We start from the raw sequence: 16,936 nt of genomic DNA, 5'->3' as shown, positions 1-16,936 counted from the left end.
CGCCGATATGTGGCCGTGAGGTATTAAACGTACTTGCGGCGATTTCATCATCGCGAAAACCACCTCATGTAGTTGTAAACGAATACACTAGTGGGGTCGTAGAGGCCCGGCGGGTTAATTAGAAACGCCGTTTTTTTTACAATAACGATGATTGATATTTGGGGACGACCGGTTTCGGCGCTGAAGGAATCCACGGAAACGCTCGCCACCGATGACATAAAAAAACTAATCGAGGATGAAATCGCCGATACGTTGAATTTAACCAGTGTTGACCCAGGTGAAATAGTCGTATTTCAAGACCGCCAGGGTAAATTGAAATCCAGTAATGTGTCGCTGGATGATGTTTTAACACGACAGCGTGACGCCGCCGAGGGCACTATCGCGCTGTATACCGGCGACGGACGACTCAAACCGGGTGAACATATATCGGCGGTAACATTAGTCAAAGACGGTTTTATAAGGTTGGATAGATCGGTGACCGAACTCGACGCGCAGTTGAAAAAATCTGCCACCGAGGTGAAAAAATCTATCACCGATATACAGCTCACTACCGCTAGTTTTTTCGGGACCCCGACGGTAACCGAACCGAATATTACAACAATAAGGAATACTATTTTGGATTTTGCAACGCTGTCGGGCCAATTTTACACGTTGCGAAAAAATGTTAACAGGATCGATGACAACTTTGATAAATTCTTTGGTAAAAAAAATACCAAGCTGGATGAGATTACAACAACTATAAATGATATCACTGCGTATGGACAGGAAATAAAAACAATCAAAACTGATGTTGCAACAAACAAAAAGAGTGTAGACGCGCATGAACGGGAAATAGAAATAATCGGCGCTAATGTTGCAACGATCATAAATAATGTAGACTCGCATGGACGGAAAATAGAAACAATCAAAACTGATATTGTAGCGAACAAAAGGAATATAGACGCGCATACACAGGACATAATGACAATCAGAGCTGATATTGAAGCGAACAAAAAGGGTGTGGACGTGTATAGAGGGGAAATAGGAACGATCAAAACTGATGTTGCAACGAGCAAAAGAAATATAGACGTGTATGGACAGGAAATAAAAACAATCAAAACTGATGTTGCATCGAACAAAAGGAATATAGACGCGCATACAGGGGAAATAGAAACAATCGAACTTGATGTTGCAGCGAACAAAAGAAATATAGACGCGCATACAGGGGAAATAGAAACGATCAAAACTGATATTGTAGCGAATAAAAAAGGTATAGACGTGCATGAACAGAGAATAGGAACGATCAAAACTGATATTGTGGCGAACAAGAATAATATAGACGCGCATGAATGGAGAATAGAAACAGTCAAAACTGATGTTGCAGCGAACAAAAAAAATGTGGACGTGCATACACGGGAAATAGATACACTCATTACTAAGGTTGCAGCGAACAAAAAAGATGTGGACGCGCATACACGGGAAATAGATACACTCATTACTAAGGTTGCAGCGAACAAAAAAGATGTGGACGCGCATACACGGGAAATAGATACACTCATTACTAAGGTTGCAGCGAACAAAAAAAATGTGGACGCGCATATACAGGAAATAGATATACTCATTACTAGGGTTGCAGCGAACAAGAATAATATAGACGCGAATTTGCGGAGAATAGAAATAATCGGAACTGATGTTGAAGCGATTAAAGACGGACTACCGAGAGTAGCAGAGCAATTCGAAAAAATAAAAATCCCTCATGAGAACATCATCAACACAGTATACACAATTCGGCATGGATCATTCGATTGGACTCCTACACAGAATACAGTAAATACTACCGCAACTGTTAAGGGCATTTATCGATTGACACTGGTTTCAATGATGCAGTTTAATATATTATCGTCGAGTTCATCCGGGTTTAACAATACAATATCAACAATTATAGACAAGAACGCAACTGAACAGTTTACAATTTATGCCGTTGATGGAAATTTAGCCCGGGCAAACATCACATGGTATGTGGAATTTGTAGCGAATCTAAGTAATTAAAAACACTAGCTCTTTTAGAATAAAATGACCACCAGGGTAATTGAATCAGAGGTATCACCGACGTCACATCAATATCGATTCGATACCGCAAAAGAATTCTCCGCGAACTTAAAAACGCTTTCCGAACAATACCGTGCAAAAATAAAAAAATACCGTCGTAAAATAACCGCCATCGACGCGGTCGTGTACTCGGTGTCGGGTATAGTAGCTGGCACCGGTGTTATTTTATCCACGGTGACCACGATAGCCCCGATCGCTGTTCCAATCGCTGTCTCCGCGATGACAACAGTTGCTGGAGTCGCCAACGCAATCACTAGAAAGATATCATCGTGTTTTCAGAAAAAACTCAATGAGTATACAGTAAAACATCAAATAGTATCCGACGCATACTCGAAATTATCCGGGTTGATCTCATTATCGATTGATAATTTGTTCGTATCCGATGTTGAATTCTCCACGATGGTCCAGTTGTATAGCTCCGCGATGTCAAAAATCGAGGATTTTTAACTGGAAGCCGGAACCACCTGGTTGCTGAAATTAGACACTAAAGACAACGAATAATAATAATGTCGCTGAACCCCGAAGGGTTTCAGTTGCTTCAACGGATCGCGGAGAACACCACTCCGGTACAAACAAATATGATATCGATAACGTCAACGAAACCCGAATTCAGTGTGAACTTCCCGTCGCCGGTTCCAGTGAAGGAAATAGCGCTGGCAAAATTGCGAATATATCACAGTTGGCCTAATATTCGAGCGAACGCATTTAACGGACAACAACCTAATAACTCGCTGGTTTTTGCACGGACAAATAAACCCGATGGGACCCCAAACTGGGAGGAGGTTACAATACCAACTGGGTCATACCAAATAGAGCAAATCAATAAAGAATTTCAACGCAGGATAAAATCGATCACAGGAAAAGAATCAAAAATCGCTATTACGGTTCATGAACCGACGTTATCGTCGACGATTGAAATAAGCACACCGGGGTATATGGTTGATATTTATAACAGTTCAATAAGAACCATACTAGGATGGCCTAAGAATCCACCCGCGGACGCCCCCCCATCAACTATCCTCAGATACGATAACGGAGATGGTGGTAGGCATATTGCTCCATACAACGTAAATATTGCATCGGTGATAGCGATTAATCTAGTGTGCGATGTTATCGAAGGGAGTTACCAGGTGGATACCAAGCAATCAAATCAAGCTCAACAGGGGTATATCCTTTATTCGTTTTCACCAACAGCCCCTCCCGGATTTTTGATCATTGAGAGTCCGATTAATCCGGTCTATATGCGATGCCATGATCGGTTTTTAACGAGAATTAATTTTAGAATTACCGATCAGTCAAATAACCTAATTGACCTACAAGAGGAGGAGTTAGTGATCACTCTGTTTGTAAGATCATAGCAGCAGAGGGGGCGATGACATCGACGCGGGACGCCCGATGATTACCACGGGAAAACACCAACGAGATGTTGTGGCGAAATATAGCGTTTTCGAGCAAAAAACGCTAAGGCTCCATTTGCCAAACGGAGACTTTATTTTTTTTTTGTTCGAAAAGTGAGATTTCGAAGGAAGGCTCTATTTGTCGTTTTAAAGCCTCAATCAAATTTTGTCTAAAAAGTTGTCGGATTCGCCCCCTCTGCTGCTCAATGACCTTAATTATTCGGAAATTAGAAGTCAAGGAACTTAAATTTAAAACTGTTGCATTATATAAAAGAAAAATATAGCGAAAACGTTTGTTTTCATTAATTTGTAATTAAATTAAGGAATAAATTGTGACAAAGCAAATTCACTTTCTTCCATTCTTAGAAGAATAAACATTTTAACCTTGGACCACTGACTTCCATTAACCTGAAGTGTTCCATCACTTTTCAAACTGTAAATTTTATTAGTGACATCTTAGGAAGAATTATTGCAAGTTTCAAGTTCCTGTCTTTCAGCATAACACTGGTTGCTATGTTGACAAAATGCAACGTGCATTTTTAAAATAGCTCACTTTTCATCAGCAAGGGGGGTGCTTGAACTTGAGTGGACTTTGCTACTAATTAATACTATTCTGTGCTGAAAAAACATAGAATTATTCAAAAGGACTCTTTTGATGCTTGCAACTTATATGTTTCAGTTCTACAATCAAAATTAAATCAAACAATACTAATCCTTATATGGTCATTATAGAGGTGCTATACAGATATTATGAACTTCTGAGAGTGACAGGTTAAGTTGAAGTTGTTTGCATCTGCAACATGCATGATGTACAGAATGTTGGCATACCTCTATATTACTTTCATGTACTGTGGCTGAAATTTCATTGGATATTGTATGTATGGAAACTGTACATGATCTAAGCACATAGCTAACCAAAATGACTGCTCCCATGTACTCAAAACACCAGCCAGAATTAGTCTAAATGTACACTATCTTTAGCAGTCATAGAATAGGGAAAAGAAATTTTTGGACATTACCAGTTTCCAAAACACAATGAATGAATTACCAAATATATAAATGTAAATCAAGTTATTGGCCCTTTTTTACTATTTAGCTCTGAAGTCCAGGAAGTGAAAACAAACAAGCAGAACTAGCAGTGTTTTGATAGATGCACATCTGGAGTAATGCCAAGGCATATACTCTAAAACCAAAATTACACCCATCAATCATAAACCACAAGAAATGAGATAAAAAGTTCTTCAAACAATACTTAAGATATACAAAGTTTTTTTCAAACAGTCAACAGTCAGGAAAACCTGGGAAATTATTTTGCTTTGAAAATGAAACCCTATGTAAAATATGTAACTGCAGAGTGACACAGTTAGGGTGACATACTCCATGACTGTCATGGACAGTGTTAGAACGAGTAGAATGAGTACTGTCTCATACAACAGTCTCACTATAAAGTGATATACTCTGTGGCTCTCATACATACAGTGTGACCCCGCTATGGCACAGTAGCTGGGAGCCATAGAACCTGACCATTATAGACTGAACCATGTTATAAGCAACCAGGTCAGTTAGCTTAAGAAAATGATGCATGTACCCCAAAGAATCTCCAGAAGGGAGTAGGTAATAAATGTGGGTGGTAAAATACGTGCTTTATCAGCACAGTTACCATCTTAAATCGATGCTTATTAAGTGAGAAATACACCTGTAGTGAAAACAGAGAAGGCATATATAATAGTTTACTTTATTTAGAGAACCACGAATTGGTACATACACATGAATACTGTTTATATATACCTGTCTAATGTATAGTATGAATAGAGTATCAACACCGTGTACTCACCTGCCAATCTCATCATATACATTGAATCCACAATACAAGTGATTCCATCAAAAATATGCATACACACAGATTTAAAATGTTCAATAATTTTGTCAAATGTTATACTGGTCTGAATTCAGTGCAAAAGCGTAGCACAATCATGTAACGAATTACGAAGCACATTTACTTTTTAGTATGCCCCAAGTCGGTAAAAGTTAGTTTGCGTTTTAAGCCGCCATTAGTAGGGTTTGTAAGCATAAACATTTTCCCTGCAAAAAGAAAACTTTCACAGCACAGTTAATGTGTTCCAGTCACGTTGGAAAATGCAAAAATCCATCAGATTCCATTACTTTTATTTAAATTTGGTACTGACTTCTTTTGAAGAAAAGTTCTTTGTTTTTATTGACGATTGTAGACGGCTTTCTTTGATGAAGGGTGCTTGGGTTATTGAAGTCACCTCTAAAGAACAGCTTTGGAGAACCAAACAAATGCCCGTTTCTTATTGTGGTGGCAACATAAAATAATTGTACTGCATGACTGAGACTGATTTCTTTTCCCATTTGCTGAGTACATTTTCATAACAAGCAGTACTTCAAAGGTAATCTGGTTCCTTTGAAATTTCAGCAAACTATTTTATATGGGTACATTTTAAAAAAGGAATTGGCCGTCGTTTGGTCTATTCTAGTTACTGTTCTTCCCTGCCTATTGAATAAACCAATAAGTAAGATGTGTGTTTTTGTTTTTACATTTGTGGTAGCAGCATGATGCTGCCTTCCTTCCACGCATGCGTCAGAAGTTTAACAAAGGGTCAATGGACGATAGAGATGCAGGTGTTCAGGTCTGATGACAGGGATTATTACAGAAAATGTATTATGAAGGATTTAATTCTGAGTGAAAAGAAGAGGAATATTACTTAAGTTACCATCCACATACAAATGTCAGTCTATGTAAATATATTAATTACTAGCGACCGCCCGAAAATCTGACGAAAGATAGATTACAAGAAAATGCCTTGTCCAGTTGATTTCTGTTACCAGAAATGTCAAAAACAAATAAGTGGATATCTCACAACATACAGTACTCATGCTAGATGTCATGATAAGCGGATTATAATATAACAATGCGCTGCTTAGATGGTTTGTCAACATGGACAAAGAATTTGTTCATGTAACAATAAATAAATTTCAGTGCATTTTATATCCAGTTTGCGGCTTCCTTTCATGGGGCACCTGAATTTCTCCACTCCAAACCTATGGTTGGATATACAAATTTAAAACAGCCAACAATGGGGCCAATAAAAAAAATCACCAGATGGTATATTTTGCTGCCAATAAGGAAAAGAGATCACAGTTTGCGACATTGGTGAAGCCCTATGTGATCCCAAAATAAACTTTTTACACATTTTTTTCTTTACTTTTAAGAAGAAAAAAACTATTTCAGGAGCCAAGCCACAATTGTCTTGTATTATTCACGCCCGATCTCTTCCCCAAAATGATAATAAACATTTTACATTTTTTTCCTACTTTTAAGAAAGAAATTTTTGTTGTGTACGAAAAAATACCTGTATATGAAATTTCGGGAGCCACACCATGACCATGTTATATCCAAATTTGTGTTATAACAGAGTGTGCTATAGCATGGTCACAATGTATATATAATGTTAAAAATATTTTAAAAAACCTACCTACCCTAATTTTAAAACCAGTGCAATAGAAAACACACACTACAGCTGGCTATTCCACACATGCAACCCCGAGAGATGTAAGGTATAATCTTTGCTAATATAAGTGGCAAAAGAGTGTAATCTGAGCATAACAAGTTTAATCTATATGTTACTAGTCCTAATATCAGTACCCCAACTTCATTGAGGCTATCATCACAGACAATATATTACATGCCATAATTACAGTACACGATATGAAAAATGTCTATTTTTTACTAATAACCTGGAGTTTGATCAAAATACCTTTCAAAAATGAGCAAAATCCATGTAAGTTCAGTTCTATCAGTGAAAAACAATTCTAATTGTTTTACAGGAAGAACAATAAAAACTTGTTATAGGGCATGTCAGTTGACATAAAATTACGCTAGTTACCTACAGAGTACACCAAACCACCCTAACTTGCACACCGTGATTATTACGGATGATCCCATGGGAACTAGGCTTATGATAGTTCAAACATCATTTTAATGTAAAACAATTTAAAACGATTTTTTTATTCAAATATTGTATGATGAAAAAGCAAAGGAAAGACAAGGCTGGACAGTTGCCATGTTTGTTCCTCTATAGTAGAATCAAACCAATTACACACAAATGTTTTTGCCACTTTTCTGATGATAAGTACACTTTTTGTAATAATTTATTATGTGCATTAGAAATTTTGTTAGATTTTACTGAACGACGTTGCTACAAATATCTTCTATGAAAGAGAAAGTGGAAAAAGTAGTTTACAGTAAATAAACACCAGGTAAGCATGAAATGCAATCCCCTGCTCTCCTTCACTGAGAACATATTATATTATCAGTTAGTATTGGTACTTTCTAATGATGAATATCACTGTTGTTTTTATCTCCATGTCAGATAATATGATTGGGGGATGAAACACTATTGTAAATATCTACTGTTACTATCTCACATCAAACTTAAATGCAGTATCAGAGTCATTTTGAATGGCAGTAAAACGTGTACTTTACATACTGATTACCTAACTTTTATAATGACTATCAATTTTAAGACATATATGTTTCAATTAATACTGTACCAGTGCTACTCATAACAACATAGAAAAGAAATGTGTTCTCACTGATTATGAATTTAAGCTGGGTTACAATGTTTACTTCCCGTAGCCTCGTCATACTACTACCATATATATACTCGTTTTTAAGTCAAGTCAAACTGCAAACAATAAAGATCCTGATCTGCCATTATCATAATGTACCTGCAGATCAGGGTCTATATTATTTATTGTACTGATTATTCCTAACAATCTGCATAAACCCAGATCTGTCGGTGCACTAAGTGATGGCATATCTGGGTCTGTGCAGTTTGCAGTTGGACACAACTTATAGTCAAGTATATGTGAAATCTTATTTATAAATTTGCTAAACCCTTGTATGGGATACAGTAACTTGCCTTTTGAGAAGTAGTAAGCTCTTGTTCCATCCTGTCTGGCATAAAAGTTTTCTTCAAGCTTGTGTCCAGGAGCAAACCTCAACATTGCATAGTCATACAGGCCATAGTCTCGAAACAATAGGTGACCACCTGGCTTCAACACCTGAACAAAGAAATGTTTATATCAGATTTAGTATTCAACGCAATCCAGACCAGTAGTAATGCTGTAGTTGGCTTAAAAATACTGGTTTTCAAGAAAACACATAGTGAACAAATCATATGACAAGGGGATACTTTAATATCTGTGTAGTGGAAACTTTATCACTGGTATAGTGGATACTGTATTGTCAGTATAATGGATATGTTAATATCAGTTTAGTGGATATTTTAGTGTCAGTATTGTGAATACATTATTACCAGTGTTGTGGATGATTTATTACTAGTATAGTGGATACTTTATTACCAGTATAACTGATACTTTATTATTAGTAGAGTGGACATTTTATGACCAGTACTGTGGATGTTTACTGGTACAGTGAATACCTTATTAACAGTATAGTGGATGATTTCTTACTGACATAGTACAGTGGATAATTTTCTTACCAGAATAGTAAATACTTTATAACTGGTACAGTGATGCTTTATTACCAGTGAAGTGGATACTTTATTACTGGCATAGTGGATACTTTATTACTGGCATAGTGGATACTTTATAAATTGTATAGTGGATATTTTATTACTGTTATAGTGGATAATTTATTACCAGTATAATGGATACTTTATTATCAGTAGAGTGGACACTTTATTACCATTATTGTGGATATTTACTGTTATAGTGGATACTTTATTACTGGTACCAAGGATACTTTATTACCAGTACCATGGATATTTTATTACCAGTAGAGTGGATAATTTTGTTAGCAGTATAGTTCATTATTTATTACCGTTACAGTGTGGATGCTTTCTTACTAGTAAAGTAGATACATCATTAATAAAATTATACTGACACTGAAATTTCAATTAAAAATTCTATTAAGAACTCTGACGACGATGGTAAAAGCTTAAGGTGTATGTATGTATATATATATATATATATATATATGCATACAGAGATCTCAGAAACGCTTAATTAAGCGTACTTGGATGACAATTTATGATGTGGGACGCAGAAAATCACTGAGGTGGGAGTCCTCCGTATGCATGTAATTGGTGTGTGGGAAATTCAAAGACTTGCCAGTCCTGCTTCAGCCACCTACTTTGTGGGAAAATGTGTTGATCAATTAGCTGTGCTGATATTTACAATGACTGAATTCAGTGACTGAAAGACCGCTTGATGTAAATACATGTTGCCATTTTATAAGAGTACATAAAAAAGAACATGATGCAATAGCTGGGCGGCAAGTTCAAAGGCTTTGACTGGCGGCCAGGTGGAAAATGTACCGATATTTATACTGATTGAATTCAGAGGCAGAAAGACCCAGAGATGTACATGTGGTCATTTATAAAAGTACATCAAATAAACAACTTTAGCTTTCGTTATTGTGTTCATTTCCGAATGTAGCGGAATAAGCAGTGCATGTGACCTCAGAATCAAGACATGTTGAGACTTACACAAAATGCCATTTGTAAGTGGGTGACAAGTCGCCTACAAATGTAAACTTTTCCTTCTTCTGTTAGAAAAGCGAAAACGATTTGCCCTGTGATTATTTAAGAGGTACATTGACTGACCATACCATATTTTTTTTAAATGCCCCTTGCCTAAGCCCTGTTAGTTCTAGTGTTGTAGTGAAATGTATTCATCAAGGCATCAGTAGCTAGGCCTAGATTTTATATCAAATACTTTGACAAACAAACTCTTGCCCATTCACAAGCATTATGTTTTGATAGCTGACTGACCATTAACCCTTTTCCGAGTAAGGTAGCAACTATCAATTTCCTGCATGCTATCCATTGATGATAAAACATACAAACTTGTGTTTTAAGATCAAAATCGGTGATCTGGATATATATTAATGCCTCTTATGCACTATTTCTTCATAAGATTAGTTTGAAACTCTAAGTGAACCAGTAGGCCTAACAGGAAATAATGGCGGACTTCGCTAAGCCTGGGATGTACCAGTTTATTAGATTCTCTGTTTTCTTAAATCATCGGGCAAATATATTCAGAAAAAATATACAAATCATTGAAACCAAAGCCTAGGTATTATTTTTTTTTTAAGATTTAACTTTAAAATGCAAATTATATAAGTCAGAAACATATGGGACAATGCTATGTTGTGGAATTCGCGAGATGCGCTTTAAGGTCTAAGCTGTTTTCTGACTTGACACGTATTTGTGAAAATACGGAAAAAACAGCAAATCAGATACAACTTATTTGCCTAAAATTACTACAAGTACATATACAAATAAATAAACCATAAATTTGTGATCCTGTCAAGTGACTGTTGCAATGAAGCTATATTATAGTGAGTGATTACATTACGAAAACCTCTCCATCTAAAAATAGATGCACTCATGTCTGTATTGATTCTGTAGGAAAGAAGGGACTGCAACTTTTGATGGTGGGACTCCGATTCTTACCAAAATGGGAGTCCTGGACTCCAAGTTTTAGAATCTTAGTGAGACCTCTGGTATATATGAGAAGGAGCTATATAAACATAAAATTATTAATGATGAGCAGGGAGTAAGATCAATGGCAGCTATCATGCACACCATATCCGAAATAAATGCATCTGCCAAATTTCAAGAATGTACAAACAATATTATCAATGAGAGACAGCATTATTCCATGTGCATAGTTGTGTAGTAACATACATGTAAAACATACAAGCTGACTACATCACAAAATGATATTCAAGTTTGTAGTGTCAAAAGCATCTGACTAAATTTCAAAATTAAACTAACACAATTATGAACAATGCTTATCGTTTAGCTTTGTGCGCTAAATGACAGGCTATACATGACTGCCAGTATATATGATGGAACCTGGGAAGAACCACCAGCTCACTGGATGTTACTAGCAAGCTTTCTCACATACTCACAATGGCTGAGCCAAGACTCTATCTCATGTGTACTGAGGTGAGATGTGAGTCATCCATAAAGGTCATAGACCAATTGGCCACACAGGGACACAGAATCAAGTTTTCGGAGAATTTTTTTTATTTTTCATGTGATAAATAGAAAGTTATTTTGTGACTTACATTATGAACTGAACACTCTGTAAAATCCTCTATTTATCACATAGTCTGTACACTTTACATACAGTGTCACTGTGCAGTTTAATATTTTTTATATTACATGTTAACATATCACTTTATGTGATTCTGATTAGTCCAAATAAGCCAAAGAAATTCAGATCCAATATTCTCTTTACTGACTGGCTGCAATAATGGGAAAACTGTCTTTACCCTAAATGTTTTGGTGGCCATTTTTAATTCAACTGCCCAAATCAAATTGAGAAAAAAGGTCAGATCTTTCTGAATATGGCAAATTTACCACACTGTGGCTCTTTATCCCATGTATTATCATGCACTGAAAAAATGGTAATAAATCCTAAACAAGAACAACATCAACAACAAAATAAAATTAAGGGTGTTGGTCCACTGATAGGGTGCATGAGGGGAGGGGTGGGAGGTAATAGTGTAACAAGGAATTTGCCCTATACAAAAGAGTGGTTAAAATGTTAACTTGTAGAATCAGATAACCTCATCTCTGTTCATACGTATAAACCAGTCTCTCAACTGAGAGAACATTAGGCCTATCAAGCCACCAGAAAATGAGCTAATGTCTCTTTTGTGATGAAATTCCCACTGTTTCCTGTTCCAAATCAACTAATGCAAATATCCAGTCACAAATACATCACAGCAAATATGAATTTCTTCATCAAGTAATAATCCTTTCACACGAATATCCAAAAGCTTCAGTACTGAAAGTGACATACCTTAAGTATCAACATTGTTACATCGATTCTGACGTCAATGAATCAAATTATGTGACATCACATGGAACTTCCATATACATTCTGTGTTGAGAAATGATGTTCTCTTAGTCAATTGTTCCATTCATTATGAAGGACAATTACTCTTTTAATTCTAATTTGTAAAAGAAAATCTGTTTTTACATTTTACTGGTTATAAAACTGCCAAAAAATTGACAACGGTTTGGGACTATTTTTTTTTATGCACAACCAATGAAAGGTACAATGTCTGTGAATGAACAAAATTATTTCTTCTTCTTTCTATCTATTTCAATTACAGTAAAAGGCAATGTGATAAACAGACACTCAACCACAGCTAACGTTACAACATTGGTGTACTAGATATCGGCATCAAAAGAACACTTGATGTTGATAACAATGCATTTTGTCTCAAACCATGTATTCATCTGAAAAACCTGAATTAAAAAAATGTACAATTTGTTTAGTAATAAAAGAAGGCATTTATGAAGAGACAGCTACTCCCACAGAAGCAACTCTTTTAATGGGAGGTATAATAAAATATATTGATGAGTGGTAAATGCAAATACAAATGCACTATTTATGTACTGAGTCAGATCTCCCCATAAATCCCCACCAGGGTTTCATGTTCACAGAAATATTTCTTAAAATCTGAGACCATCACTGTGGAATAATATATTTTAATGGGTATCAAGTTTTGTGGTTTAATAAAAAAATTCTTCTGCGTGGGCACTTAAATTTGCAAAAATCTGCCTTTAGTATTGGTCATCTTTAATTCAGAACAAATTTATTTGGGTTGTACAATTTGTGGTTTCAAATATCCATTCCCCCAGAATTTGTACCCAACAAGTAATTTTGTAATTTATTTATTTTGAACATTGCTGTCGGAAGTGACTTATTTATTTGCTGTTTGATAATCTCTTGTTTTGAAATAAACAAGACTACATTTTGTTTTCATGTAGGAAAAACCCTTACATTTTGTCCTCATGTAAAAAGCATACAATTTTATCTTTGTTTAAAACAAAAAATATTTTGTTTAATTCAGAAAGCACAACATGCTGTTTTCTTTTAAAAAACATAATATTCTGTTTTTATTTAAAATGCATACAACTGTTTTCATTTTAAAATTGTAACATTTTTCTTAGATACTGTAGTACTGAACTAACATAAACGTTATTGTTTGCCCATTAGTAAATTGCTGTCATGTCCATAACATGGCACAATTACATTAGCTCAAATTTAATAATGTAAGTAAAGTGTGACTTTCAGTAGATGTACAACATAAGACTTAGAATTGTACGAAACTACAATAATACAACCTGATGCACATTTTTCAGGACATCAATCATTTTGTCTGGATGAATCGCTGACAGGACAAAGATCATGGTTGCCAGGTCAACGCTGTTAGGTAGTATACGAGATGTCAGGTTGTCCTTAGTAGCATCACAGTGGAAAACAGTGCAACGTTCAGCATCATATTGGGGATGTTCCTGTCAAATAAAATTATATGATATGTCAAGCTGTCTTTAGCTGCATCACAGTGGAGGATGGTATGATAATCAGCAAATATAATGGAGGTGATTCTGTTCAATAAAAGCAAAAACAAAGAAATAGATGCTAATTTTGTTCCGTTAGGTGCTATTCACTTGCCCCTATCCAATACAAGGTGTTGACATATGACAAGCATGTGTAGATATTTTTAAAAAGGCATACTTGCTCCTTAAATAAGGAGGACTGTTCTAAAGTCTGTAAATATTTGTACAGTTTCTATTATCTGTTCCGGTGGATAAAATAATTACAGGTACAAAAATAGCAAATAATTATGCTTTTTTATTTACCAAAAATTAACAACATTTTACAACAAAAAAATTCTTTGTATATTAGAAAAAAAGAAGTATTAGATCTGACTTATTGATGGTATATGAAATATTTTCTCATATAAAACAATAACAGACACTGGAATATTGCAAAATGTAGTTGTTGTTGTGGGGTTTAACACCATTTTTCAGCACACGATGGGCTATGTATGGCGGCCAGTATTAATGGTGGAGGAAGAATCCAGGAAAACCCCAGGAAGAACCACCAACCCATGAGAAGCTACTGGCAAGCTTTCTCACATACCCACATTGGTCGAATCCTAGACTCGAACCCACGCAGACAGAGGTGAGATGGCAGTGATCCGTGATGGAGAGCGCTTTAGACCACTCGGCCACTCGGGGCCCCTATTGCAAAATGTATGGCATAAAGCAGATTCCAAAGATAATATTTGTTTTGACCTCTCTGAAAATAAATAATTACAATGCTTATATTCATGGCTATTTCCTCATATAAAACCACCAACAGAATAACTGCTCATACAGGATTTCTTACAAATGCTGCAATACAGGACATCCAACCTGGAAATATTGGAGTTCGAGATCAAATTACTGGAGTCCCAATCCTAAAAGCAAGATTGCCATGAATTAGTATTTAGCTATGAAATGTTAAAGTTCTGCATAACCTGTTCAAGTTACGCATAACTTTTTAAATTTAAGCATAACTTGTTAAAGGTAAGTATAACTTGTTAATGTTCAAGTATACTAGTAGTTTGTTAAAATTAAGCATAACTTGTTAATGTTAAGTATAACTTGTTAATGTACAGCATAACTTGTTAATGTTAAGTATAACTTGTTAATGTATAGCATAGCTTCTTAAAGTTAAGCATAACTTGTTAATGTTAAGCATAACTTGTTAATGTATAGCATAACTTATTAATGTATAGCATAGCTTCTTAAAGTTAAGCATAATATTTTAAATTTAAGCATAACTTATTAAAGTTAAGTATAACTTCTTAATGTATAGCATAGCTTCTTAAAGTTAAGCATAACTTGTTAATGTTAAGCATAACTTGTTAATATTTAGCATAATTTCTTAATGTTAAGCATAACTTGTTAACATTAAGTATAACTTGTACTGCACAAAAGTGAACACTGTAATGATTTATAGTCTGTACTCTTATTTTGTCAAATGAATAAAGAAAAAGAAATGCATAATAGTAAATTGGCATCAAACTGAATCAGAACCACCTTTTAGGAAGAAGTCACCTCTCAATGAAACGACAGTGGAAAATTTACAAAGTAAGAATTAACCTGCTCCTTCCCAAAACCTTATTTAATGTGTATTTGTAGCAGAGACTGCTCTGGTAGCCTAGTGATTAGAACATCTGCTTCGGATGTGGGAGGTCATGGGCTTGAACCCTAGCCAAGTCAAACCAAAGACTTATAAAAATGGTACTAATAGCTGTCTCACTAGGTGCTCGGCATTAAGAAGTTTGTGTTAGGACTGGTCGGTCTGGTGTCAGGATAATGTGACTGGGTGGGATATCATGATATATGTCTGCGGCATGATGCCTCAGTGATAGACATCACTATAAAAACAGTCACACTGCAGACATCATAGTGATATGGCTGAGAAATTGTTAAAAAACAGAAACTACATTGTAACAAATTTCAACTAGCTAACCAGATTATATTACTGTAATTTCAAGTTAGTAAAAATGTTTAATCAACTACCCGTAATCAAGTTTTTAAAATTCTTTTATTTATTTATACTTTCTAAAAGTTCACAATAATAGCACTTTCAAAGATTTCTAAACGTGCTTGAAACAACCCCTGTACCATGTACATGAGGGCAAATGTACACGTGTCTTCAGATCATACTTTTTGTCCTCATTTATTTGTTGCAGATAAAATATTACCGCAACTATTCATACATAACACACTAAAATGCATAAAATTACAGACATGTCTCCTTTATAGTCGGTATATGAACTAAACCCTTCTTTCCTACAGAATCAACACAGACGTCAGTGCATCTATTTTTAGATGGAGAGGTTTTCATAATGTAATCACTCACTTTAATATAGCTTCATTACAACAGTCCATTTAGAGGATTGCAAATTTATGGTTTATTTATTTGTCTGCGTACTTGTAGTAATTTTAGGCAATGGTTAAATAGTATCTGCTCTGGTGCATTTTTCTGTATTTTCACAAATAAGCGTCAAGTCAGAAAACATAGACCTTACAACGCATATCGCAAATTCCACAACATAGCATTGTCCCATATGTTTCTGACCTACATAATTTGCATTTTAAAGTTAAATCTTTAATAAAATAATACCTAGGCTTTGCTGTCAATGAATATAATATTTTTCTAAATATATCTGCCTGATGATTTACAAAAACAGACAATCTAATAAACTGGTACATCCCAGACTTAGCAATGTCCACCATTATTTTCCATTAGGCCTACTGGTTCACTTAGTTTCAAACTAATTTTATGACAAAATAGTGTACAACAGGTATTTAATATATATCCACATCACCGATTCTGATCTTAAAACACAAATTGCTATTTACACACTATTGTTAAAGTTTCAAAAAACAACTTTGTATGTTTGTATCATCAAAGGACAGCATGAGGAAATTGGGAAATGATAGTAGCTACCTTACTCGGGGAAGGTTTAATGGTCAATCAGCAATCAAAACTCATGCTAGTAAATGGACATGAGTTTGTTTGTCGACGTAATTGAT

The 16,936-nt window shown here is 35.3% G+C and overlaps 1 protein-coding gene across 1 annotated transcript in view; it reads right to left on the bottom strand.

The window, feature by feature from the left end:
• The window catches only part of LOC149779563 (tRNA N(3)-cytidine methyltransferase METTL6-like), a 35,085-nt gene that overhangs the window by 11,876 nt on the left and 6,273 nt on the right, over nucleotides 1–16,936 (bottom strand). Inside the window, exons 3-4 of the mRNA XM_089940286.1 lie at nucleotides 13,685–13,855; nucleotides 8,432–8,573 (exon numbers count right to left, since the gene is read on the bottom strand). Coding sequence (XP_089796412.1) covers nucleotides 8,432–8,573; nucleotides 13,685–13,855 — 313 coding nt within the window. The remainder of the gene's footprint in view (nucleotides 1–8,431; nucleotides 8,574–13,684; nucleotides 13,856–16,936) is intronic.

This window comes from Sinohyriopsis cumingii, chromosome 17 (assembly GCF_028554795.1).
Source record: "Sinohyriopsis cumingii isolate HCF-2022 chromosome 17, ASM2855479v2, whole genome shotgun sequence".
NCBI lineage: Eukaryota > Metazoa > Mollusca > Bivalvia > Unionida > Unionidae > Sinohyriopsis > Sinohyriopsis cumingii.
The sequence above is the reverse complement of the archived record's forward strand: the minus strand, read 5'-3'. Positions and strand labels throughout refer to the sequence as shown.